We start from the raw sequence: 26,996 nt of genomic DNA on the forward strand, positions 1-26,996 counted from the left end.
AGAAGGCGTGGAAAGGAGAAAGTGAAAAGCTGAACGTGCATTTCAGTCGTGATTTTTAAAAAATGTTCCTACAAGTTCCCTAAACCACTTGATTTCACTTTGCCTTTGACCCCTAGAGACCACCACGGTGCCACCTCTAGAGCACATGACCAAAGGTATCAAAACGACATGTCTTAAATGTACTCGTTGAGTCAGCAACTTCGTCTGGGCATAGCAAAGACTGTCTGGCTGGTGGCAGGCTATCAGAGTTTCAAGTTATATCCTATTCACCGTACCTACATGTGAGGCCTACTGACTTATTTGTTTCCACTGTGTAAATATAAGCAGATCCCTGTAATGAGGCTTTTGTTTCCATAACCTCTAGAGTATGGCATTTGGTAAAAATTACACAAATAATGAGAGAAGTCACTACTACAGCAATTTACGATTGAGATCGAGGTGGCTCATCCCTACAAAACCAGCAATTTGTAGATGACCGATTTAACCCAGAAGCTAAACTCATGTGTGCTTCCAGACGGAGCTACTTTTCTCCATTCTGAGAACTTGCCAAAATACATAAAGCCTTCCGTCAGGCAAAGCGCCTTTCAAATATTAGCCAGAGATGAAGTAAGGAAAAAGTATCCTTCTTGACCAATCAGACTTTTTCTGATGGTGAGCAATGCTCATTTGTTTGTGGTGGACCCACTGTTCACATACCCCAGAGAGGATCAGTACTAGATACTTGCACTAAGAATTAATCTGAGGACCTAAGGTGACACAAGAAGGCTTTTCTGAGCACAGCCTTTGCATGTTGCCCATCGCCTGTTCGAGCTGGATAAATATGTACTCTTGGACCCATGTCTAGCTGCCTTTCTATTTGCCTGCCGACCTGTGCAACACCCCAACAAACGAAGGAAATAAACTGAGCCCAAGAGCGGCCTGTCAGCCCTCTCCCAAACGGTGGAATTGCCAAGCAAACCACTCCCACATAAGGCATAACTGAGACTGACCAGCAAGACCAAGGAAAGCCCTGGAAAGCTGCACATGAAGGTGTGCAACCTGGTTGGTATCCTCCCTTTAACAATACACCCTATCTAGACCAAAGGCCTTTCTCCTCACAAAGAAATCCCTAACAGATTGTGCTGTGCAACCTCCCCCTGAAAGGACATCTCCTTTGCCACCTTTCACTCTACGCATGTTCTTCCTGCAGTCTACTCCTGCATCAGTGCCTGCTTGCACCACGACACCTCTCAATGAACACCTGCTTCCTTTGCAAAGGACCGATCGAGGTTCTGTAACACCAATGGTGCAACCCAGAGAAGGGGCTCAAGGTGGAAGGAAAATCTGACTTGAAACCGTCGAACCTAAAACATAGTTTCACGGAACCCAGAAATAATTGAAAACTTTGTAACTTCAACCAGTAGAAATGGAAATATCACCCCAATCAGATATCCAGAGCCCCATAACTACAAGGTGCCAGGAATCACATGCACGCGGGGGTATAAAAATGCAATCATAAAAATAAAGTTAGGAGCAAAAACATGTATGGACATGTTACTTCACCAACCATAACATTGCAGGAGCAAGAACATCTTTGGAACCATGACAAGATGCCCACGCAGGTTGTGACCCCACAGCTGGTGTATTTTAATACCCTGTGCTTCGCAGTAGATTCCAGATGCAAAGAATTGCAGCGCCAGTGACAGGTCTAGGAATACACAGGCTTCTAACAGCCCACACTGCAACAGAGATCCAGTCAATGGTGCTTGGCTGTATAACGTACCCAGCGGCCTGAAAGGATCTTAGAAACGTGCAGGAGCTGAGGTGATAAGAACGGTTAAAAAAAACTTTGGAGTCACAAACTATGGTAAAAGTATCGGCAATGAAACAAAATCGTGATAGGAGCCTCGCTATACATCAAACAAAGGGAGATCGAATGTCTAAAGATTTTACAGACATATTTTAGAGATCTAAAAAAGTGCTAGTATGTTCTTCAAATTTCTGACCATGCTTGGAATGACGAAGTATAACTTTATTGAAGATATTGGACTATATCTAGGTAAAGGTACTTCATCACCCCTAGTTACATTTTAATGCATGACATAAAATAATATGGGTTCACCCTCCCCCACCATGTATTCCCTAGTTATCCTCTAGGCTATGACCGATCCATTTTTTAATGTTCTGAAGTGGCATTTTCTTATCCCTGCTCAGCTGGGGAGATGTAGCAGGGATAAGAACATGGACATGTATCCTCACCTTTTACATCTTTGGTTTCCGTGGGCATGTTTCCCAGAAGTCTCTCCTTCCAGTCGCTGGACAGCAGCTTTTCGATTGTTGGCATCACTGTAGAGAGAATGAGTGGGGCGAGATGGGGGTAGGAGGGTAAATAGATGGGACATCAGACTTTATATAGTAAATAAATGTGCTTAAGTGGAGGGATTTGGTAAAAGAGAGTAATATTGAAGCGTCCCACAAAGGGACCCCAGAGTGCAGGCGTGAGTGTCTGTGGGTGGTGAGGGGTTGAATTAAGAAAAAAATAATAGCGTCTGGTTGGGTGAACCAGAAGAAAGTGCGAGAGTTATAGGGTGCGAATGAAAGCAGAGTGGCACAGCATAAAGGGAGGGGGGCTGTGAGTCTCCTTCTCCTACCAGCCCTGTGAGGTCTGAGCTGCTCAGAACTACTTCCAGAACATTCCACCCATAGTTCATTACAGGAGACCGAAGAGCTTGGAGGTGTATACGAAATTTTACCATGTTATCACACCCTAAGAGTCTCTCATCTGTATATAAGTTATGGAAGACACTAGCAATTAAGCTTTTAAATAAAAGATGTGCCTTCTGCACAGCACTGCAGACAGCTCAAATATAGAGACTTCAAAAATCTGGATTTGAGAAGCGTGCCAGACTCATATGCAGCTGCGTGTGAGCCTGATATGCATCAGTTCATTCCTCACCCCATAAATGACGCTAGACAGTGCTGGCAGGGCCGCTGTGATGTCAGACCCAGGAGGCCATGGGCTAAAAGGCAGGGAGTGCTGAGGAGCGGTCTGACAAGTTAGACCCCGCCTGGCAGGTGACAGGTTTCACTCCAGCCCAGTAAGCCTCTTAGATGCTCTCACGGGCTGACTGCCTCCCACTGTCACCAGCCTATCTGGTTAGTCTCTGACTCCACCACAAAGTCTGCCTTCAAAGTAGCTATCTTACCTTCCTTCATAGCGGGGCTCAGCTCCAGCTTCTCTGTCTTGGCAGAGTCAAATCCTCTGGAGTCTGGAGTCCTCGTGTCAGTTGGGGACTGTGGCTCCTGTCAAGAAGAAACGAGACCCGTTCACAACTTTGTAAGCCTGTCAGCTAAAACAGACACATGCAGGGAATAGAACACCAGGTGTGCAGAGGGAGGCATACTGTCTCCTACATTCGCCGGAGTGTGGCAGACCCTCGGAGGCAGGGGACTCGGGATTCACAAACAGGGTATGTATGGGCACAGGGGTAGTATGCGTGGGAGTTAAATGCATGTGGGTCATCTAGGCTAAGTGGGCAGTCCTACTTTAATTCAAAGCTTCTAGGTGGGCGGCTACAGATGAGAATGGGGAGACGGGGTCCCAGTCATGCGACAAATAGCAAGGTGCCAGGAGGGCAGCACCAGTCATTCTTTGGGCTTTGGTGTAACTAGAACCCTGGCCAGCACCAACTGAGACCATACTAATGCAAGGTCAGAACTTATACCCTAAGGTGAAGGTCTTGGAGCATTCTCTTCCTCTAGCCTCATTCGCTTGTCAAGGTTTAAGATACTTTATTCTAGTGCACTATATCAGTTACTTGTCTGTGTGCAACGCTTTCGCCCCATACATTGTACTATCTTAGTAAATGCTCTCTTGCACAGGATACAAGAACTAACATTCAAAGTTGCAATCAACCCCTCCCTTCAAGGGTGCTTGTTTAGCTAGGGAACTCCTGGCCCTGTCAATTAGGGGAATGCATAACTGCAAGGTCACCAAGGCCACAGGCTGCAACAAGGAACATGGAACATGGAACATGGAAAAACTGCATGGGATGAATTGGTCCTGAAACCAAAGTTAAGGACTGGGAGGTACACTGGCAGAGTTGTGTTTGGGTTCCAGGACCTGATCAACAGGGTTTGGGTGTGATTGAGGTACACTGCAGAGAGCTTCAAGTGGCCCTCACACACTGCAATAGGAGGGGATGCTGCAGACGAGAGCTCTTTTATGGGTCATAGCACTACAGCATCAGGTGGAACTGCGGACCACAACCGAGTTGAACTGGCAGCAATGGGCGAGGGAAGAGGTACGTTGGCAGAGCCGTGTTTAGTTGCCAAAACTAGAATAGCAGGGGCTCTGAAGGTCAGGGTTGAGGTCCACTGGCAGAATTCTGTGTCTTATGCAGAAACGCAGGCGAGGATTAGGCTGCTTTGGTTGATGTGTGTGTAGCTTCCTGTGGCGAAATAAGAGGTCGATGCTGCGGGCAAGGATTACGATTTACTGACAGAGGAATAAGCCTGGGTACCCAGAGGCCACAGTGATGCGGGGTACTGGGGCACCTGCCAGTTCCTACCCCTCGCCAGACCATCCAGGCATTTCACAATGACGAAAATGAGAAGGAAGTATAAAACACTGATAAAAAGACGAGGTTAGCATGGGGTGGTGACGTAAGACACGGCCAATCGCACCTGTGAGGAGGAGTCTGCGGCCTCCCTTAGAGGCACAGTAACCCTAAGTGAACTGCTGGCTTGGACATCAAGCGAAGCTGTTGGTGAATCGCAGCTGCCCTCCATCTCGCCCTCTTCCTTAATGGTGCAGGTCACCATGTTGCCAGTGTTGTCTTCGTTGTGATGTGGACAGCCGGAATTCCTCAAGGACATCCTAAGCAGACAAGACGCAAAAGTTACATTGAGGGTCAAGGGGTAGTGGGCTTAACCTACATAGCATGTAAGGTCTTTTCCACTCTGTGAGGGGAGTCCTAAGAGGCTAAAGCAAAATTGTTAAACTCTTTAGGCAGTGGCCTCCAGACAAAGTCCAAATATTGAAGACCTCCATACGCCTGTAAATAAAATTGCCAAACACTGAAAAAAGATTTCATTATGCCTGAAACTGAAGATCAAAATTCTGTAAATAGAACTCTAATAACTTGCAAACATAACATCCTAAAATGTTATATGTATCTGCCCGAGACAGGAAATCTAACTCTAAAACTGTAACAGATATCCCAAAGTCTGCACACGTAACAGCCTATCTCTTTAAACAGAATTACCTACATCTACAACAAAATGGTTACTTACCTGAAAGAGCAGTTTCAAGAATGTTCTTGACTCGCATGCTATGCATTATTAAGCCATTAAGTGACTGGGTCTGGAATTGTTCACTTTCCTTTTTCCCTTTCCGTCTGGAAGTCGTCAGCAATCTGGCAGATATCCCCTTGTAATGTTAGATGCACACCCATGAAAACCCCAGGTGTGCTCGCCATCTTCAGAGTCTTTTTTTCAGCTATTTGTGACATCAACTGTTTTTTTTAACTTCCTGTTTCTCTTTTGTGTACTCCCTTTTCCCTCCCAGTCCCAACTAGTGTCCTTTCTTGGGAGGCAGGAGGGTCACATGAACCTGGAAAAGTCTTCAGCAGCAAAACTCCTCCGACCGGTTAGCTACCATTTCGTTTTGCAGCATGAATATTGTCTGGATTCACATTCTGTATATTGATTCTGTAGTGGTATTCTAACCCCCCCACCTTCTCAGGAGAAGGTAAAGTGAGAGGGAGTTTCTGAACAGATGTCTTAGTACATTTTGTCCCACCTGTGCTTCTCTGTTAGTTTGAATGCTGTTCGAGTGCAGACATCATTCATGGAGGTGTTTGCAATGAATGCTAGTGTCACTCCCGTTTTGTTTGTGGCATCCACTCTTGGTTTCTCATCTAGTGCTACAACCACTAACTTGGAAAACGTTTAAAATACTTGGATGGTTTGCATGGTCCAACTCGTCATAATCTCTTTTGTGACTGGGGAACCCCTGTTTGTTGATGCGACGGAAAGGAAGAACTGACTTCCTTTTCCTGTATTGCCTTGCTACTTTCAGGTGACAGGTGACTGTCCATCTGGTGTCTAGTGTGTGTAGAGCTGTTTCTGCATGCGTCTTTGGCTGTTGAAAAAAGGCTGTATCGCTTAGTTAACATGCAAATCTGAAATTACCTTTGAGAGAAACTGTAGGTCTTTGTACTTGGAGGCAAGGCTTCTGTATTGCGAGAGGCAGTAACTTACTCACCCTATGCAGCAAAGTGATGGCAATGAAGAGTGCTGCTTTGAGTTTTAAGCATTTGAGCCCTGCTTTGACCCTGGGCTGAAAAGGATGTCTTATTTGCTGTGTTAGCAGCTGGTTTAGTTTCCCCACTGATGTGGGCATGGACCTTGGCAGTACCATTTTTATAGTTCCTTATAAGAATCTTTTTAAAACTTGTGTATTAAGGAAACTCCTTCGCATAGCACCTTGTGTGTCCAGACAGGCGTACCGTTAATTATATGTATGAATGTTTCTCACCTAAAGGGATGTAGGTATTTGATAACAGTGTCTCTTGTCAAGTTGCCTATTATTCCTTCCTTCCTCTACCAGTTGTAGAATCTGTCGAAATTGGTGGTATGTCGTAGGCCTTCTAGCCTCTCTGAGGACTTCCAGACATTTCTCAAGTGTCTAAATATCATGTCCTAGGGGCAATTCTCATAAGCTGGGGCTGGCTGTTTCTGGGTGACATGCTTATCCTTCTTGTGTCATTAGTTGGTCATGTATGGCAGGTAGTTTGATTACCTTACTTTTTGCCATCACACCAGTTCAGTAAACCACTTCCCACTGCAGTACCATCATTATCCATGTTATGGCTCTCTGTATCTTCTTAAAACAAGTGGTATCAGTGGGATTGGAGGAGAGCATATGCAAATTTCCCTGGTCAGTCTATCAATAAAGCATTCCTTTGGAATAGATAGTAAGGATACTGTATGTAACGTTTTGGCATTCTGCATTTGCGCTTGTTGCAAAGAGGTAGATTTCTGGTGTGCCCCGTTACTGACAGTCTCGTTCCACTATTCATTGATTTAGTGCACACTCATTTGAGGAACCTGCGTGGCTGCTTAGCCTGTCCACTTCTACATCTTGCATGACTGGCAGGTGCACTGCTATTAGATCTATATCTTTCTGCATTGCCCATTTCTATTGTTCTATATTGCCTGTACTAGTTTGGCTAGCACGTGTGTTTAGATTGAATATAGTTTTGTGTGTTGTCTGTCTGAACTTCCCCTTGACATGTACGTGGAGAACGCTTCCAGGGAATTTAATTGACCCTTGGTGCTCACTTTTTTCACGTGTGTCCCCCATTCTGTGTGGAATGCATCTGTAGTAAGCGTCACAAAAGGAGCTGGTTATCTGAAAGGTCTGTCTACTGTAATATTCTCTCTTTTACCATTGTATTTCATTTTGAGCCTTCTCTGTGACAACAACAAGCTCCTCCCAGCTCCTGATTGCCCGTGACCACTGGCTATGGATCCAGTGTTGAGTTATCCTCATGTGGAGTCTGGCCTAAGGGTTTAGAAGAATGCACGAGGCCATCCTTTCCATCAGTTTCAACACCATCCTCACTGTCAAAGACTGGTCCATGTTGTAGAGGCGAGTCTCCTCTCTTAATACCAAAATTATATTATCTACTGGTAACACCTAGGCTTGCCTCAAGTTTAGCGTTGCTTTTAAGAACAACCTCTCAGGAACTGGGAATGATTTATCTAAATTTAAGAGAATCCCAACCTGCGTAGAGTTTGCATCATTATTTGTATGCTATTTTTACACTGTGCCAGCAAATTTACCTGCCATTTGTCCAAGTAGGGGTACACATCTGCCTTTTTAAGTGCGCTTCTGCTCCAGCAAGACATATCATAAACACCCTTCGTGCTGATTTTATCCCAAAGGGAAGAACTTTGAATTACTAATAAACATTGTCTACCACGAATCTAAGATATTGTTTGTATCTGCTGTTCATTGGGACATGCAGGTAGGCATCCTTGAGGTGTGGGTTGCCAGGTACTCCCCATCCTTCAAGAGTGGGATGACTTCTTGCAGTGTGGCCATCTTGATGAACTTGCTCCAAGAATCATAATAGGTTTTAGTGTCAACTCTTGTTTCAGAATCAGGAAGTGTACAGAGTTCACTCCATGGTTGTATTTTTTCTTGGTACCTTATCTATTGCTCGTTTTTCTTGGACGTTTTTTACTTCTTGTTGCTTGATCTAGCAGACTATCCTCCAGCTCTCCAGGCCTATGTTACTTATAATCTGTCTTTCAGAACATTTTTCTAAAATTCCTCTTCTTTGTGGACGTTGTACCCTTCCTTCCTCGCAACTTTTCAGTTCCTCTTAAAGTTCACTGTTGACCCCAATTTTTGTACTCTCTCTTTTCGTGTTCTTTCTTCAGCATCACCTGTTTTTACTTTGGCGTACTGCGATCTGGAGCTTTATATCGAGCTTCCAAACCCAATAGCGGAAAAATAAATCTGATGATGATGACCCCACATTGGGGCTGTGTTGATGCAAATCTGGCGTCGAAGGGATGGACAAATCCACCAAATGGTCAATGACTCCCAGACTGAGTGGGGGAAAAAAGAAGAAAAGGACAATTCTAGCTCAAGCCACTAGATGGTGGACTATGGAACTTCCTGTCAGTAGATAATCCCTGCATGCTGTCAACAAGAGCTCCTTGAGCCTGTAAACGGAGTTCACCAAAAATGTCTAAACAGCTTGTGCCTAGAAGCGTCTATGGTTATAATGTTTCATTTCAGGAACATGTAAAAAAAAAAAAAAAGTTATACACCAGGCACAAAAGATCCAAACCCGCTTTTATTTGTGAAGAAAAAAATAAATTGATGGCAAAGTGGCACTTGGTCGATGGGGCCTGCTTCCTTGAGGTTTACTGTTTGTACTTTGATGTGGATATTATGCTATTTAAGGACTCTTCAAACTACATTTTCTATGCATATCTTTATATGCATGTGTATATGTTATGTTGATATGTTTTTGTAAATCATGTATAAACTAATAAAGGAAGTAAAGAAAAAACAACTAATGTTAACAGATTTCACAAAGTCTAAAAGCACAACTTAATATGTCTAAACAACACTTAAGATGCCTATACCAGATCTTCCTAGAACTGACTGTACTGAGACCTATCAGATCTGTGAAAGTATCTTTACGGGCCTGCAAACAGTGCAGCCTAGCCTTGAAAAAATAACTTTAAGATAGTGGAGGCGGGCTAATTTTCATCTGAATACAATTTTATAAATCTGAAAGCATAACCTCGTAAACCTGCATTAGAACTCCCTAAATCATGTTAAAACACTAACAAAGTTGTTAAAAAAAAGAATTGTTTGGATCTGCACAGAGACTTCATTAAGATCGTGAACCTAATTCAGAGTCTGCAAAAGGAAGGCCACATTTGTTCATCCAAGACTTTAATTCTAGCCCCTCCAGGCTGTCAACAAACGTTGTCAAACGTGCAGATTACTTGCACAGACTGCAAAATGCGGAAAGCCAGCGAACAGAACCGGGGATGTAAAGTCTGTAAATTAAAAACATTAGAATGGATAACTGGCAATAATGGGGATGTTTTTCACTGGATAAGTTCTGAGTGACATTAACTAGATGAGAATAAGGTTCGAGTTGTTTATGACGCTACTCACAATTCAAGGGTGAAAAACATCCCTTTTCTAGTTTCCCATCTATAATGTGGTGTTGTAAATGGGTCACAGGCGCATCCGATTCTGAAACGCCATATTTAACACAGAACTAAATACAGACTGAAGGAGGGGGTTCCAGCTCCATTGTGACACTGTGAAATTCTTGCTTCTGGGCCAATTCAACTGTTTACAGCAGACTAGGCCTTTGGACTGGAGGCTATCGGCTTTAAAGGTCCAGCTCAAAAGTTAATGCTTAGTTGGGGTGCCTTTATTCTATTTTCAGTTAAGCGAATAACTCGCTATTCATACATTGGAGTTGACCCTCGCAATGTTGTTTTTCGTAGAGAGTGAAGCACGCTTCAGGGCGCAGTGATCCCACGAGGAACATTTACAGGAATGGACAGCACTTGGTGCGTGATCGTTGTTACGTCACAAAAGTGAGAAACAGGTTTGTTTTTCACTGCCTTTTTACACAGTCAACCAAACTCCTTAAACTTGCGAACACAACTATCCGCGCTTGTAAAGAGAACCCCCTGAAACCTTAAATAGAGGTCTCTGATGCTTGCAAAGAGCTCTCTCAAAATCCTGCAATTGGAACTCTCCGACTGTGCCCCAGAACTCATTCTATGATGGGGACTGAATAATACCAACCACGCGATAAGTCAGGATTGTGGAAAACGAGAGAGGCTCCACTGAGGTTCTGACACTGAGTGAGACTCCACTGGAGTGTATGGGATCTCTGATGGGGAACTTACAAAACCACTGAGGGAATGAAGAGGCTCGACTGAAGTCTGCGAGGCTACTGACGCAAAGACCAGCAACACTCAACGGATAACATCCAGGTTTGGGTTTTTTGGGGGGTTCAGATATCGTTCAGTATAGCCATGCTGACTTAGGGGAGCTCTGAACACTCACACCTGCAGAGATCCACACATGCACTGTTTATACCTGACGCAACCCTGGCAGGAACCAGGTCCTCCTGGACTCCACTCGAACCCCAGTTCTGCAACAGTGGGTGTGACTGAGTGGTAGATGCGTGTGTGGGTAAGTGTGTGGTGGATAACACAGTGGGTGAATAGAAGGGGAATGGAATAAACAAGCTGACGTTTGGGGGAAATGGTAGGACGGGTAAGTGGGTGAATGAGTAGGTGAGAGGGAAGGTGTTTATTGAGGGTTTAGTTAACAGATGAGTGAGAGCTTGCCCATATGGTGAGTGAGTGAATGGAGTGGGTGGATTCACTCAACAGGCTATTGAATGGTTCGGTGGGTTTAATGAGGGGTGATTGATGATTATCGGGGGTTAGTGTCGGGGGGGGTGGGGGGGGGATAGATTGAGATGTGTGCCGGGCAGAGTGATTGGCTATGGTGAGGAGGCATTGTGGGACAATACGGATATGGTTTCATTTGGTTCACAGAACACGGGCAAGATCCCACTGTCGAGAGTACAAAAGGGGCAAGAGGGTGACAACAGGAGCTGTGACGGAAGCACACGGATAATCGAGGAAGATGGCAATACCCACAAATGGTAAAATAACGAGACTATCTTCCCACTCGGAGGATGAAGGGAGCTAACCGCGGCCCGACCCAAGATAGTGGCAGGTAAGGGAGTGGCAAGAGGACGGTAGGCGGGCCCACAAACGCCTGGTACCCACAAATCAAAACCTCTTTTTTAGAGATTGATTGTGTTACTCTGTGGGCCCCAGTGGAGAAGACAGAGAGAACCGAGACACGAAAGAACAGCCAGGATATCTTTACCCTGCTTTGCTCTCTTACATCTGCACTGTGTGTAAAGCCACCCTCGAGACACAGGCTGTGCCCCTCCACAATGCCCTAACTCTTCATTGCACACCGTAGGTACAGCGACCCCCGGGCTGCCTGCTGCAACTATGTTATAACCCTCCAAGGCAGCACTGTGGGTGTAAGCATCCACGTGGCACAAAATATACCCTGCCACACTCTCCTCTCTGTGTACAGAATACCCTTTGGTATGGCTGTGCCATGCCATGCTCTCATGCATCTCCAGTGTGTGTGTGCAGCTATGCCTTAGACACCGGCTGTGCCTTTCTACCACAATGTCCTATCTACTTGTTGAAGCACAGCGACCTCTGGGACAAGGACTGTCCTCCAACTGTGGCAGCCCCTTAAAGCAGAAATAGGTGCGAGAGTCCTGGTAGCAGATTGTTTCCTTAAGCCTCTCCTATCTGAGCTGTATGCACAGACACCACTGGCACACAGACTGTTCCCAACTACATACTCCCTCTGCTGCACTATGGGTGCAGACATCCCGCAAAACCGGTTGTATTTTGGCACTGTATCTCCTACCAGCCGTTAGTCCTAGGTGAGCTTTGCTCTGGCCTTCTACTTCTGATCTGTGGTTATGGTCGCCCTGGTGAACAGACTGTGACATGCCTCAATCGTCTATGTTTGCACTGCGGGCAAAGGCAGGCTTCACATCACATGGCTCTCAGATTATACTTTGAGTCACCGAGAGGTCATTTAAGAGTTTAGGGAAACATAATACAACTTATGACCCCGTGCCATTCTATATCCAATGCTCCCTACAGAGCAGCAGCACCATGAGCCTGTGCCCCGACCAACGGGCATTGCCCACTCTCCAACTCAAAACGAACCTCTCAATCCTTCTGACCCACCCCCCACTCCTGAACACGTGTTGTCAACTTCAGATTTATTCCTTGTGCCACATCCATGAATAACTTTCCTACCAGTGCCACCCTTCCTGGCAGCCGTAGGAGCTTTGTCCACGATCTGGTAAAGCATGGAGTGGGACGGGACAAGGGTGAGGCAGCTACAGGAATTAAATCTCCTTCAGAACAAGAACGATCCCTAAAGACCCCTGGACATAAGACAGCAGGTAGACCTATCCCAGGAAAAACTCAGGACCTCAGAGAGTGGACACAGACCTCCTCCCTGAAGATCAGGTCACATCTGAAAATAGATGTAGATCTTCTCCCTGAAGAACCAAGGAACCCTGAAGAGAGCCATCTCTTCACAGACTGCAGAACCTCGGAAAACAGGCACAAGCCCTCTTCCTGCAGAACCCCGGACCTCTTAAAGGAGATGCAGGCCTCTCCCTACAGACCCTAAGACCTCTGACATCAGATACAGGCCCTCGCCGGAAAGATCCCACGGCTTCTGAAAGCAGATATGGGTCTCTGCCTACAGACCCCAGGACCTGTGAATGCAAATGTCTCTGCAGACAACTTCTTTAGTTCTTAGATGTCTGTTGTGGCAACTTCTTCAGTTTTTAGATGTCTGTTGTGGGTCCTTTGAATAAAGATTGTTGGTTTTAAATTTGAAAAGTGTGACTAAGGGAATTGTCATGTACTCTCTCTTTGAATATTGGCCTAATATTGGTTTGTTGGTCAAGCATATACTCCCTTTCAAGATGGCCACCAGTGTGTTAGAAAATCACATGACCCGAGGTGATGTTATTTTACTCCGCTCCCTTTGGCACCGCGACACAGTGTCCCTGCCAGTTTGTGACAACCAGGTATGGTTGCAGTTTGGAGCCGACGGCTGCATATCTTCAGGTAAATGGTTAAGCTCGAGCATGGAGGGTTGTGGGCCGATACCGCTCCGTCTGTTATACTAGGGTGATTTAATGTTATCTGTGCTGTTCTTTTACTTGCAGCGTCTGTGGCATAAATACACACATAAAACCTGTGCTACCCTTTTGGAGCGTACTTCATTGGGTGTTTTCAATTAAGTGACGTGGCAGGGAGGTGGTGTTATTGGATTTAAGTCGGTACTCGTCCCGATAGTAGATTAGGTGCCTGGCTGGCTTTTTCTTTGCTTGAGTGCTGTTTGGTAAGATAAATATATCTTGTTCTATGTGGATTTTATTATGTCTTTATTACTTTACCCCGGTTATCCACAATGATGGTTGGTGGTTGGGTTTTATCGTTATATTGAGATGATTAGGGGTTCCTATGTATATTTCCTTTTTAATGGATGGGATTGAACCCTCACATTTGCTTGTTTACCACTAGATGCGTTCACTAGGGCTCACTAGCATGGTTAACATTTCTTTGACACATTAGATCTTGGCAAGCAGCACACATCCTGTTCTCACTTATTGGTCTAGGGCATACTGGTATAGATAGATGTATGATTGTTTGTATTATTTAGGTTTATCAACATGGATTCCTGATGATGGTCTTGTGGACATGGTGACCTTTTAGAGACTGACATGCCAACTGTTTCTCCTCCTTTACACCAGCTAAGGCATTACTTTTGCTGAAGTGTCCTTAAGATCGTTGTGAAAGAAGGACTTCTATTTTTGACAACAGATTTAGGACTTGGTTATAGCAAAGAGGAGTTCTCACACCCTAGATATAATTTCTACGATTTTTGTCAATGGATAATCTTTTTTAAATAGAAGGCAACAGTATTGATTTAGAAATTCTGTTTGGATCCATGTTTTATTGATGGATATGACTGTACTAATACAAGTTTCTGTATACCAGTATGCTCTCTTCTTTTCTTGAATTTGTATTCCTAGGCACTGCAGAAGGCTTGTACAACCAATATTTAAGGAATTTATAAACAAATCCTCTAGGAGCATTTTATTATTTGGTAGCAGACAACTAGAGTGCAAATGAGGAATGATCCAGAACAATGCAAAAAGGAGAATATTCAAATCCGCCCTAAAACTCTACCACCAAATGCACCAGATGAACAAACGTGCCACTCTGGCGGACCACAATGATACCAGCACCAATAGAAGCAAAGAAATCTTAGCCATTGTGAAAGATTTCATCTCACCAGCGGCACCTCCAACTTGATCTCTTACTCGCAGGACCTCTGCAACAATCTTTCTCAATTATTCAGCAACAAAATCACCGCAATTTACAGCAACTTCAACCTGCAATTGGACCAGACAGACCACACCAAACACCTCCCAATCTTACCCAAGGGACCAATGCATGCACATCATCACCACAGAAGAAACCACTGCCACCATGAAGTTCATCCACTCAGGGCCCCCATTGGACCACTGCCCCTAACACACCTACTCCAAAGGACTGCAACCCTTCAGCACCAAATTCACACCCGTTCTAAATCCCTCCACCTGTTCTGTGACCTCCTCAGATGTTTGGAAACACGCAACTGTCTCTCTTTGCTGAAAAATCCCTCTGCGGACCCTTCAACAGTCGCCAACTACAGACCAATCTCCCTGCTATCATTCCCGGCCAAAGTCTTAGAGAAAATTATCAACAAACACCTCACCGAATACCTCAGCTACTCAGACCCGACTACAGCACAGAAACTACGTTTATCACTGCCACAGATGACATTTGCATGACTGACTGAGATGAAACAGCAGCCTTCATCCCCCTGGACTTCTCCCCAGCATTTGACACAGTCTCCCACCCCATCCTCACCCAACACAACATTGGAATCTGAGGACACAAACTCCAATAGATCTCCTCCTTTATGATTGGAAGGACACAGTCAGACAGCCTGTCATCTATAATGCCTGTGACCTCATCTGCGGAGTTCCACAAGGATCTTCCCTGAGCCCGACTCTCTTTAACATAAGCACGATCCGTCTAGCCAGCATCATCCGCTCTCACACCAGCAACGTCCTCTCTTACGCCAATGACACACAGCTCATTCTCACTCTCTCACAGATAAGACACCCAGTACCAGGATGAAGTTCAGTGCCTGCATGACTGATATCGCTCACTGATTGAAGGTCAATTGTCTGAAGCTGAACACAGAGAAGACCGAAATCGTGATCTTCGGAAAGAGCATTTCACAGTGGGACTCAACCAGGTGCCCAACAGAGCTCGGACCAACCCACGCCAAGAACCTCAAGATCATCATCAACAGCAAACCTGACACGGCCGCCCAAGTCAATGCTGTCATCGCCTCATGCTTCCATACCCTGAAGATGTTGAGGACGATTTTCAAATGGCTCCCACTCAGCACCTGGAAAATAGTCATGCACGCCCTGGTCATGACTATGAGAACATCTTCAATGCCAGGATCAACAAAAAACTCACCATAATGATGCAGACCACTGAAAACTTGGCAGCCAAAATCACACACAGCCTCCCATGCCGCACCCATAACACCACACCACACCACACCACACCTCACCACACCTGAAGGAAATGCACTGGCTCCAAATCACAAACAACCACAATTTAGACTCCTCACCCACACCTTTAAGGCACTACACAACACTGGACCAGCACACCTCAACAACTGCATCTGCTTTCACAAATCTTCCAGAAACTTTCACTTGTCCACAATCCTACTTGCACACAACACTTGCATACAGAAAAATAGATCTGGTGATCGACCCTTATGCTACATCGCTCCTAAAGCGTGGAACGATCTGCCTCCTCCCCACTTCTAGAATTCCACAAGAAGCTGAAGACCTGGCTTTTCGAGTAGTTCCACTAGGCCCTAGGTGAGGCTAGACTCCTGCTCAGCACCAGGATACCATCCCGGGTGATTGTGCGTTCTACAAACACACAACACAACAAAAATCCAGGACCTCTCTATAGACCTCAGGGCTTCTGAAGGACACTCTTACTGCAGACCCCAGGGCCTCAGCAAGCAGGTACAGTTCCTCTCACTGCAGACCCCATGAGCCCGTTGAACAGGATCTCTTTCTGAAGATTCTGGGACCTGTGAAAACAGATTCAGTCCCTCTCTGTATAGTCTGTATAGACTCCAGAGCCCCTGAAAGCAGGTAAACGAGGTAGTTGTAGGAAAGTACCCTCTTTTTGGCATGGTTACCTCCATTTTTCGCCTGATGTCAGTGTGTTTTGACTATGTTCACTGGGATACTGCTAACCAGGACCCCAGTGACTGTGCTCTCTCCCTCCAGATTTGGTTGTCCCTAACTTTTTACACCCCACTATTAGCATTCTGGTGCCCCCATATAGGTCCCTAGTATATGGAACCTAGGTACCCAGGGCATTGAGGCACCAGGGGTTCCGCATGGGCTGCAGCATGTATTATGCCACCCATGGGAGCTCAGGCAAAATGTGTCTGCAGGCCTGCCATCCTACAGATGGGTTTCTACCCTCCTGCTGCTTGAGCAGCTCAAGCCCAGGAAGGCAGAACAAAGGATATTCTTTGGGAGCGGGAGGCAACACCCGCTCCCTTTGGAAATAGGTGTTAGTTGGCCTGGGAGGGATAGTCTTCCCAAACCACTGATATGCTTTGAAGGGCACACTTGGTGCCCTCCTTGCATAAACCAGTCTGCACTGGTTCAGGGACCTCCCGTCCCTGCTCTGGCGCAAAACTGGACAATGGAAAGGAGGGTGGTGCCTAGATCTCCCCCGATGGCCACTTGATTCTGCCATCTTGAAGCCAAGGCGGGCAGAGGCCCCTGGGAGCATCTGAGTGGCCAGGTCAGGCAGGTGATGTCACAGTCCCCTCCTGATAGGTGGTCACCCTGCTAGGTGACCAATTCCCCTTTAAGAGCTTTACAGGGTCTCCCTCTTGGGAGGGTCCGCAGATTCAACATGCAAGATTCCAGCAGTACTCCTCTGCTACGTTTACTTTGACTTCTGGCCACTGGAACCGCAATTGTACTTCACAGGAAACTACAATCTGCAGCTCCAACAACAACTTGGCTCTGTAACATTGTTTCTCCAGCTCATTCCAGCAACTGCAACATTTCCCTGGCTGTGCATCGTCTGAGGGTGGCAAATCTTCAGTCTGCACCAAGAAGCAAGAATGAATCTCCCTTGGAGTGAAGGAGTCACTCCCCTGCATTCACAGGCACCAACTGCAACGACGACCGGCCCGGTGGGTCCTCTCTCCTGCAACTGTGTGTGGACCCTGCAACACAGGTGGTGGTCTTTGGTGGTCCCCTCTACCAGCTGTCCAACTTTGGAGGTGGTGAGTCTCTGCCTCTTCTTGCAAGACAGTACCCCTGTGCACCGCAACTCTTGCAGCTACCAAGGCTTGTTGGCTCTTCCTCGAAGGGATCTTCAGGCTCCGCGTAGCCTCGGCCTCCAGCACTCTTCCCTGCAACACGTGGTCTCTGGCCTGTTGCTCCAGGGACTTGGGACTAGTTTCCAAGTGTGCTGAGTGGGCCTCACTGCGACTCCCGTGCCTGCTGCCTGTGAGTTGCCTGTGGGGGCTGCATCCACGACTTCTTGCTCTCCCGAGTGCTGAGGGTCGCCTGGGACTCCCCTCCTTGGGTTGAGTCCCCTCAGACCCTCCTGGTCCCCAGCAGCTCTGCAACTTCTCTTCTGTGAATCTTGCCTTTGCCAAGGCTTGTTGGTAGCTTTTTCATACCACTGACGGTCTACAACTCGTCTTCTGACGTGAGACATCGACTGCATTGCTTCTGAAACTCTTCCTCTCCTCCTGTGCTGCATAGCCAACTCCTGGTCTTCACCGTCAACCTGGTCCTGCATCTCCAGAAGGGTGGGTAGTGGCTCCTGCCCCAACAGACACTTTAACTGGAACTGGACTTGGTACCCTTCATTTGCAGGTCCTCATCTGTCTGGATCCATCTTCTGTTTCTTGCAGTCTTTCTTGGGTCTTGCATAGTCCATTCACAAAGTTTCTATGTGGGTCTGGGAAAAAACAGGTACTTACATTCTCACCTAGTCGCTGGGAGGCACTCTGGTACTTACCTTTTGGGGTTCTTAGTTCCTGCAGCTTCGTTCTACAGATTCCACTTACCTGGGTGGGGGTCCATCATTCGCATTCCACTTTTTTAGTATATGGTTTGGGCTCCCGCTAGGGTCAACAATGTCTATTATCATTGCACTGTTTTCTATTATTTTCTATGCTCATTCCTGACAAGGTGTATACAATAGTGTGTTTACTCACCTGCTAGTAGAGTATTGCCTATGTAGTATTTTAGTACTTGTGTCACTAAAATAAAGTACTTTTAGTTTTGTAACACTGCGTGGTTCTTTCATGTGTTTAAGTGCTGTGTGACTATAAGTGATATTGCATGAGCTTTGCTGGTCTCCTGGATAAGCCTTGGCTGCCCATCCGCAGCTACCTCTAGAGAGCCTGGCTTCCTAGACACTGACTACACCTCACTAATAGGGGAAACCCGGACCTGGTATAGGGTGATATCATAGGTGCTCACCACACACCAGACCAGCTGCCTACAGTAGTATCATGTATGTCCCCAACTGCCTGTATGTCTTAGCTGGTGTCTAGAATGCTGAGAGTGAATGGTGTATTAGTGTTACAGTGCATGGTCCGGAGTGGAAGATAGGAGGCAGGGGCAGCTGGAGGGAGGATGAAGCCCTAACAGGACCTACCTGCTGTAACTGAAGACCCTAACATGAAATACCTTCCTGTTACCCAAGCCACCCCAGACTCTTGTATGAAGACCTTGTTTTCCAACTGTAACTTATACTCTCTAACTTCTGGGCCCTGGCCTCTAAAAAAAGGTAAAGGCCCTCAAACTACAGACCTCTGAAAGCAACCACTCCATGCTGACCCCAAGATCTGTGAAAGCAGGTATTGGCCCTATCCCACAGAATCTCCGAAAACATATAAAGGGCCTCTCCCTGGAGACACCACAGTCTCTGAGAGAAGGTACAGGCCCTCTCCCTGCAGATTCCAGGTCCTCTCAAAAATGGGAGAACCCCGTTCCATACAGATCCAGTCCTGCTTAGATGAGACCATGAACCTATCTCTGCAGGCCGCCTCCCTGCAGGTGAACCACTCTAATATCCAATGGGCATCACACTTTTCCCAACAGTGTAACAATAAACCTGCACCCGAGCCAAAAGCAAACGTGCTTGAAGGGTCACCAGTGCATAGAGAAGAACAAAGGCTAGCGTCATGCCAGTAGTAACCATGGCAATCTGGGGCTCTTACACCCAACAAGACAGTATTAAAACAGGCTGCAATGAAAAAGGAGGGAATGCCAGAGAAAGAAAATAAAACTATGCCCGTAGTGAGATATTTCCACATACAATATTAATTCAATCTGTATGTGCCTTTTGCACTTTGTACGTGTGGTGTTGGTGTAAGAAGCAATGCCTTCCATGTGTTACACACATCACCTCGTATTGATTGAATTGGTGCTTTAGGAATAAGGACGTCTTCCACCAGGGTGCTAGAAATACTAAATAACTTAAATTGTCTGGAGTGCCCTTCCTCGGTGCACAAAATCAATGTGTGTTCTGGTCTTGTGAAAGAATGATGGGAGACGCCCCAAAACATGCCCTATTCATCTGGCGGGAAGGAATGGAGAGAATTCACCTGACTGCGGATAGTTCTGAAGGTATAACAGGGAGTGGCGAGGTTTCTTCAGAGAAATGCCCTTTCTCTCCCTCTTGACCTGTTGATGACTGACAGTGCAGGGGCGGTTAGTGGAATGTTGGACTAAGTTCTACAACAAGGAAACCTGCCTTACACCTAAGGGGGCGCCTAGCATCTTCACTTATTCTATTTCTTTTGGAAACCGTTCCCTTAAAGCCTCTTCGGAGCGCTCTCCGAAAGGGGGGTTAGCGAATGGTGTCAAAATACGTATCAAACCCCCACCTATCATCAAAAGCAACGTTTTAGCATGTTTATTCTTGATGTTTGGTTGAGATACAGGGCTGGGTAAAGCGAACTGTGCTGTTCTGCACACAGGACAGCCCCTTAAGGCCGTTATGTGCGTCACTGTCGGTTGATAGGTGTGTAGAGTGCGCACTGCGCGCGTCTCTCGGCGTGAATGAGCAGAGCATTTATATAGGTAAGAGTGTTCTTTTTAAACGCTGGAGAGTAATGCCTGCATCTACCGTCGTTCTGCTTCCTTGGTGAGAATTCAAGTGGAGTGACTGGCGAATGCTGCAGTGCCCTTCGGTTGGTGCCTGTTCCCAGTTGAGAAGGGTCACCCTCAAAGACCGTCGGTGGTAAATCCTAACTGGAGCGGACAAGGGGAGAACTGAACCCAAACAGAGAACGCCTTGCTTTAAATCCAGTGAGTGACAAGTGGGGGGCATGCCAAGAAGATGATCTGACAAAAAAATAGTTTCCACAGACTATGTCACAGGCAGGCTTTTTCTCGCACTGCCTCAAGAGAGCCAAAGAGAGCAGGCACCATTCTATATGCTGCCGAAGGTGAGGCAAGGATTTACGGTCACGTTGAATGTAGGACGAAGCAGATGGGAGGCTCAAAGCGGCCTTCTCTCAGACAATATCTTGCAGATTTTCAATTTTTGCTGTTCCTGGAAAGACCAAAGTGTGTTTTTAAATCTTTGACAATTGTACCGTAAGTACACTGCCTGGATTTTCCAGAGTTACCGTGTTTACTTTTTAACAATTGGAATTATCTGCTAGTGGCAATGATAAATAAAATGCTACTTTTTTCTTCTGCCGAAAATCGCCGAGATCTGCAGACATTTAAGCACTGCGAAATTAAAACATCAAAAGGGAGAGTTGGATAGTGACCTCACTTTGAGGCGCTCAAATCAAACTCTGTACTTAGGTGAACGTGGTGAACAGCCGAGAGACAAAAGTACGTTCTCCTCTGTGCCAACAGACTGCAGTTGCACGACTTCAAAGCAATACGAAAAGAGGACAAGGGTGAAGTGACTACAAATAAAATCAAAACTTTGCTGGCACAGGTGTAGCTATGTAGAGTTCTGTACGCCTAAATTGACACCAGTACCACAAGCCCCCCCTTTCAAGTCAGCGTTACTCATCAGAATGCAACTGCCAGGGCCTCCTGTTACTTTGCGTTGAGGCCTGGTTCTTTAGTTGAGGCACAAATAACGTCGCCTCGAGCAACATAAACAAGCCCCTAAGATAGCCCATGCGCCCCACTCTATCAACTGTTTCCATCCACTGAACTCACGCTCTTCATACTCAAATGCTCCTTTTATCTCACAACCCCCCACCCCTTTATCTGGACTTGGTTAGATATTGTCTCAGTAACTTATCACTAAGGCGTCCTTCCTGAGCAATAACGAAGTGTGGGCCTGCTCTCGGTATTGCTGGGATCAAACCTGCTCTACAACCACGTACACATGCGCGAAGTCCAAAGGCCTTCCCTCACACCCAGGTCTGCCTTCCCTGTACTCTGGCATAATACAAGGGCCTTTGACCAGGGTCGCATCCTCTGTGATGGGTGATAATTTGTGGCCTTTAGGTCCCGGGTTCTGCATTATCTGTACTAGGGGACAATATGAGGGTCTTCGACCAGGATCCACTTCCTCTCCAGTGGGTAGTAATCTCCTTAAAACCAGGATGCTGCTTGGTGTTAATCTGTGGGCTTTAGACCCAGTTTTCGATTTCCTTTGTGGTAGAAGATAACCTTATGATAAGCAGCCCCTGCATATGTGTCTTCAAAGATTTAAAACGTGCACATTCAACGTTTTGTTCTGTGACTCGTGCAGTGGGCTAAGCCTAATACAGGCACTTTCGGTCAACTGATGGTTGAGCGACTGGGTCTTCCCAGAACATCTGGCGACTGGGTCTTTCTAGAACATCTGGCGTCAAAAGCGGACGTGTTTATTCCAACAATACTGCCCTATCCCCTTATCTTCTATTAATTTTACAAACTGGTGAAGTAATCATGGAACAACGAACTATCAAGGGAAACTGATTGAAACTGACTCAAGCCTGAACTCTTCTGGTGGGCAGCTGCTCCTTATCTCACCATAACAGTAAAGTATGGTAGCACAGTAAGGGTAGCCATTTCCCCCGGCTTCTCTCTGTATACCGGTACACACTGTGTTGAGTTACAAAAGTCCTTGATGGTAACAGTGGTGTTAGAGGTCCGACATTAAACCAAATCATCCGCAACATAAATGCTTCTTGGTCATGCAGTGGGGTGTAGGCGCATAACCGGTGTGCAGTGCGCGAAAGGAACATATGCCACAACAAGACACACTGTTCAGTGCACAGCTTCAACGTGTGTCAGAGCACGTTTTACAGCCAGTAAGTCTCTATGCAGGAAGCACTTTTTGTAGTATTTTGGTCAGGCAGAAGGGACTTTGGAAAAATATAGCCTGAGGTTTTAACAGTTATGTTAGAAGCTATGCTTTTAGAAATGTCCAAAGGGGATCCTGGTTGCGATATATTTTCTTGAAGAATATGTCAGTGAATGGTACTGTGAATCTGGGATCTCCATTAAAAATATTTCTCTCTGACATTAACCCCTTTGCCACTAAACAAAATGTTGACAGCTGGTGAGACAAAGGCACTTCTTGTTGAGCAGTAAACCAGACAAATGTAGGAGCACTACGGAGTCAAACAACCAACCTACCACTCACTGAATCTCAGCAACTTGACTCCCATTTCAAACCATTGCACCACACACGAACATTCTATATTCTACATCAAACTCTGTTCTCTAGTTCTTGTATCTACTCACACCAAAGACACTGCCACAGATCTCCAGATACAAAGGGCCTTGTGATCCAACTCCCTGCTCTTGAACATCAAGAAAAATAATACAATCCTTATCTTCTCCTCCATCCTTGTAAAAAATGCACCACACAAAGAAACCCTCTTCAAATTCAAAATCTTCCATCTTCAATCTTATCAGCAGACTTCAATGCCTGTAAGACCCTTTTCAGATCAAGCCAACATGCCATTCCAATACTTACCAAAACTGGTGAGATCCTAACCATTTAGCCCACACTGAATGAAGGGCAACCCGTCTCCTATTTACATAGCACCTCATCCTCCCTTGGTATTTTCGTAACCTTCTCTGTCTCCATATTTTCCAAATTCTTGTTACCCTTCTGCCTCCTAACTACCAACATGGAAGTAGGTTTCTGGTTGATCAGTAACTGGAAAGGAGATTATAGGGTAACATATAAAGTAATTTTGTACAATAACATAGATTGTAATAACTTTGTTCATGATAACCTGATTTCAAAGCCAATAGTAACATTTCTCTCCTTTTAAAACGTTCGACCTGCCAAGTGGCTTTAAAAGTATACAATGTGACACACGAATGTTTTATATCACATTTTAGTTTACAGAAACTACACCCTGTTGTAGGAAACCATCAGCATTCTAGTGCACTTCTCACTCAAATTCAATTCTCTTATTCTACCATCCACACTATCCAAACTGTTTGCCATAAACTTAGAAACATACCAATTAGCACCAGAGATTAAAAACATATCTGCATCAGCTGGTGTTGAAAAAACCTCCAAGCTGGTTGACCCATCAGAAAAGGTACTAGGGTAGATCAGTCTCTGTGCTGACTGACTGCTATCCTTTTCTTAAAATGCTTGAGATATCAGCACACTTATAGAATGACACATATGTTTCAAACCTAGACTCGAGGTCAGCTTATCATTAAAGTTAACTTGTAGACGAATCTTGTTACCTAAGAACTTTTAGCACTCATTTCAGGTTAATCATTACTTGCATATGAAACTATGATTAGCGAATGCGGTGTCTGTTTTTCAGAATTAATTTTCCAATAGTTTCAAGGTGTTAGGGTTAGTGTAAGATGATATTTTGTTAAATGCTGGTACTGTTGAAGACCACTGTAGTGTTTTAGATCAAGTCTTGGGAACTTTGTGGGCAAATGGTGTGACAGTCAAGAACGTGCAAGTTCTTTACTGATATTTTGGAATATTTGGATGATCATTTAATAGGCAATATAATAAGGTCATAAGTAATTAATTGGTTTGTGCGTACTATTTCTATTATGTACAGGGATTTGCTTTTTTTACCAAACCTTTGAAAAAGTTAATAAAGGTTATACAGTCCACATCGGGTGAGACTGAAAAAAAAACCAATGCTTTTACCAAAACTGAAAGATTGATTGCTGAAGCAACTAAGCTGAAGCCTTCTTTGTAAGGTGATCTGTATTATAAGTATTGATGGGCCAATTCTGTTGTCATTGTTTCCAGCCAGTTATTTGAGAATAAAGGACACAATGTCGCTTTTGCCTCAAAATGTCTTAGAGGGGCAGAAATTACAGTCTATATGAGGGACCACAAAAGGTACTATCCACAAACCCTTAACTTATGTGCTGGAGGAGAAGAGTGTGGGAAGGTGTCTCCCAGATTGGTTGGATTATTGTCCAGAATGCAGGGGTCAGTTTTGAAATATAACATGTTTCAGGTAAGGAGAATTCAAGAGCTGTTTTCTTGTCAAGACTTGCCATGGATCTGATGAGATTATGTTGATGATATTATGTCTTCAAGGAATGCGATATCCCAGTGGATGAGTGGGTAAGTCTCACAAGCAGATAAGATATTCTGTGACATAAAGAAATTAGTAGCCTAGGGATGACCCACACAAATAGGTTTATAGGGTTAATTGCAGAGTTCTGCCAACATTCAAGATAAGCTATTGAGTGACACAATACTTAGAGGTGAGTGTGTGAAACAGCCAGTGGGAGTGAGAGCTAGGTTAATCAGTACAGCTTATGTGGTGCATCAGGAGTTAAATACAACTAACAGACGTTTGAGAAGGTATTATTGGTGGCCTGGCTTTGCCACTTCTGTTGTTTTGTTCATTGGGTCATACAAAATTTGCCAACATTCTGACAAACAACTGGTTAAGTAAAATACTACTTTGAACCATGTGGAGTTGCCTCAAAAGACTTGGGAAAAGGTAGCAATTGACTTCATGTGCCCTGTACAGGGTCTGCAGAATGTAATGAATCACATTTTAGTTTTGGCCGATTATCATTCCAAATTGCTTTATTATCCAATAGTGCAGAATCTCACAAACTGCAAGGTGATTAGGTTCTTGGGAAGTGTTTTTTGTTTCATTGAGGGTTGTTTCAAGACACTGGCTTCAGATAACAGGGCCCAACTTGTTTCATATTAAATGAAGAATTATTTGCTATCTACCAGAATTAAAGAAATCATTGTTTTTTGTAAAGTTCACAAACCAACAGTATGGTCGAGAGTGTTTACATCAGTTTGCTACATGTTCTGGGTGTCCAAAGAGAGGTTTTGGAGTCATCATAACTTGTGTAATTCTGCCAAAAAAGCAATTCCTTTCCATTTGTTGAGGTCAAGGAAACCAGTTTTCAACACTAGTTTTGAGCTCCAGCCAAGAAAGCTGTCCCAGAGATGATTCTGTCGACTTGCAAGAAGTCAGGAACACAGTGAAGACTGTGTTAAGGTATATGCAGGTCTGTGATTTCATGAGGAGGCTGACAATGTTAGTGTTCAAAAACTTTGTTTTGTGAACAAGACGCACTCTTAGTTTTCCCAGCTACACACATCACCAAAATTTCAAGACGGTCTGTGTAGAGGACATTAGTCAGTGGTGGAGTAAGAGAACTGTGGTCAGGGTTAGGCGTAGCCTTCCAGTGTTGTGGGAATTGAATAATAACAGGTGCTGTAGTTCTTGGCAATTCTAAATCAGGAACATTGAAAGGAAGTATCTTAATGCAGATGTGTTCACGCTGCTGCTGTTGTGAGCATGAGGCGGATGAGTGTGATGCACTGGACTGTGCTCTGGCTCCTGTTGTGCCCACTGTGGAGCAAAAGCTTCCTGCTGACATTAAAAACGTAGTTGTTGGAGACGGGGTGCAATGAGTTAGTTGCAAGTGACCTTCACACATTTTACAAAGCCTCTAAAGGGCCTATCATAATCCCACATACTTTAAGGATTACATTACTAAATAGAAAAACTGAAGACTTCTATTAAGTGAGGAAGTGGTAGGTTTTATTTTTTCATTCTTCCTCCTTTTCCTTTTTTAGGTTGAGCGCGCAAGCGCTCTGACCTGTTGTAAGTATTGTGGGCTTTCAACCACGCCCATCACTTTCACTCGTTTGTGGGCTTGCCTTTCAAAAATCACTTGATGTCATCAGTAATTGGTTTGTCTTTGTTCCGTCTTGAGGCTGCCTCTCTTACAAGGATTATTGACCGATTGCCAATATACTTCAGCGTGGGCAAACAATTATAATTTTTTGTCTCTCCCATTAGAGCTGCATGGCGGCCCGGACGCTCACAGCGCGAACAAACACAACAGTGTGAACTTGATTAGCAGTGTTGATGCGCTGGTCATATTATTCACAGTTACCTTATCAGAGTCACACAGGCTGCCTACTTCTGTGTTCAGGGCTGGTTTAGTGCCACAGTTAGCCTGAGCCTCTAGCCACAAATATATTTTGTCAAAAAAGACATTGCAGCCCAAAAGAATTTCTTTGCCCCTCATAGATTCCTACAATATTAACATTGCTGTGAAGTTGATCTACAGCACCAGACGTTACTCCTCCCATCTCAGTGTGACTCAGAGAAGCCAACCCTGACCATCGAACAGCAGTCAGCCTGATTAGATTCAAACCTGTAACCTTCAAGTCAAGCACAGAAGTCTTCAGCAGGTGTCCAGCAACAAAGGAGAAATGTAGTTTGGTCA

General features: G+C 45.1%; 1 protein-coding gene across 4 annotated transcripts in view; it reads right to left on the minus strand.

The window, feature by feature from the left end:
* The window catches only part of SOX13 (SRY-box transcription factor 13), a 138,719-nt gene that overhangs the window by 67,395 nt on the left and 44,328 nt on the right, over positions 1-26,996 (minus strand). For 3 of the 4 annotated variants that reach the window (XM_069238486.1, XM_069238485.1, XM_069238487.1), the window contains exons 3-5: positions 4,666-4,858; positions 3,186-3,282; positions 2,239-2,325 (exon numbers count right to left, since the gene is read on the minus strand). In XM_069238486.1, the coding sequence (XP_069094587.1) occupies positions 2,239-2,325; positions 3,186-3,282; positions 4,666-4,858 (377 nt within the window). The remainder of the gene's footprint in view (positions 1-2,238; positions 2,326-3,185; positions 3,283-4,665; positions 4,859-26,996) is intronic. The other variant, XM_069238488.1, reaches the window with a different exon arrangement.

The sequence above is a fragment of the Pleurodeles waltl genome, chromosome 6 (genome assembly GCF_031143425.1).
Source record: "Pleurodeles waltl isolate 20211129_DDA chromosome 6, aPleWal1.hap1.20221129, whole genome shotgun sequence".
NCBI lineage: Eukaryota > Metazoa > Chordata > Amphibia > Caudata > Salamandridae > Pleurodeles > Pleurodeles waltl.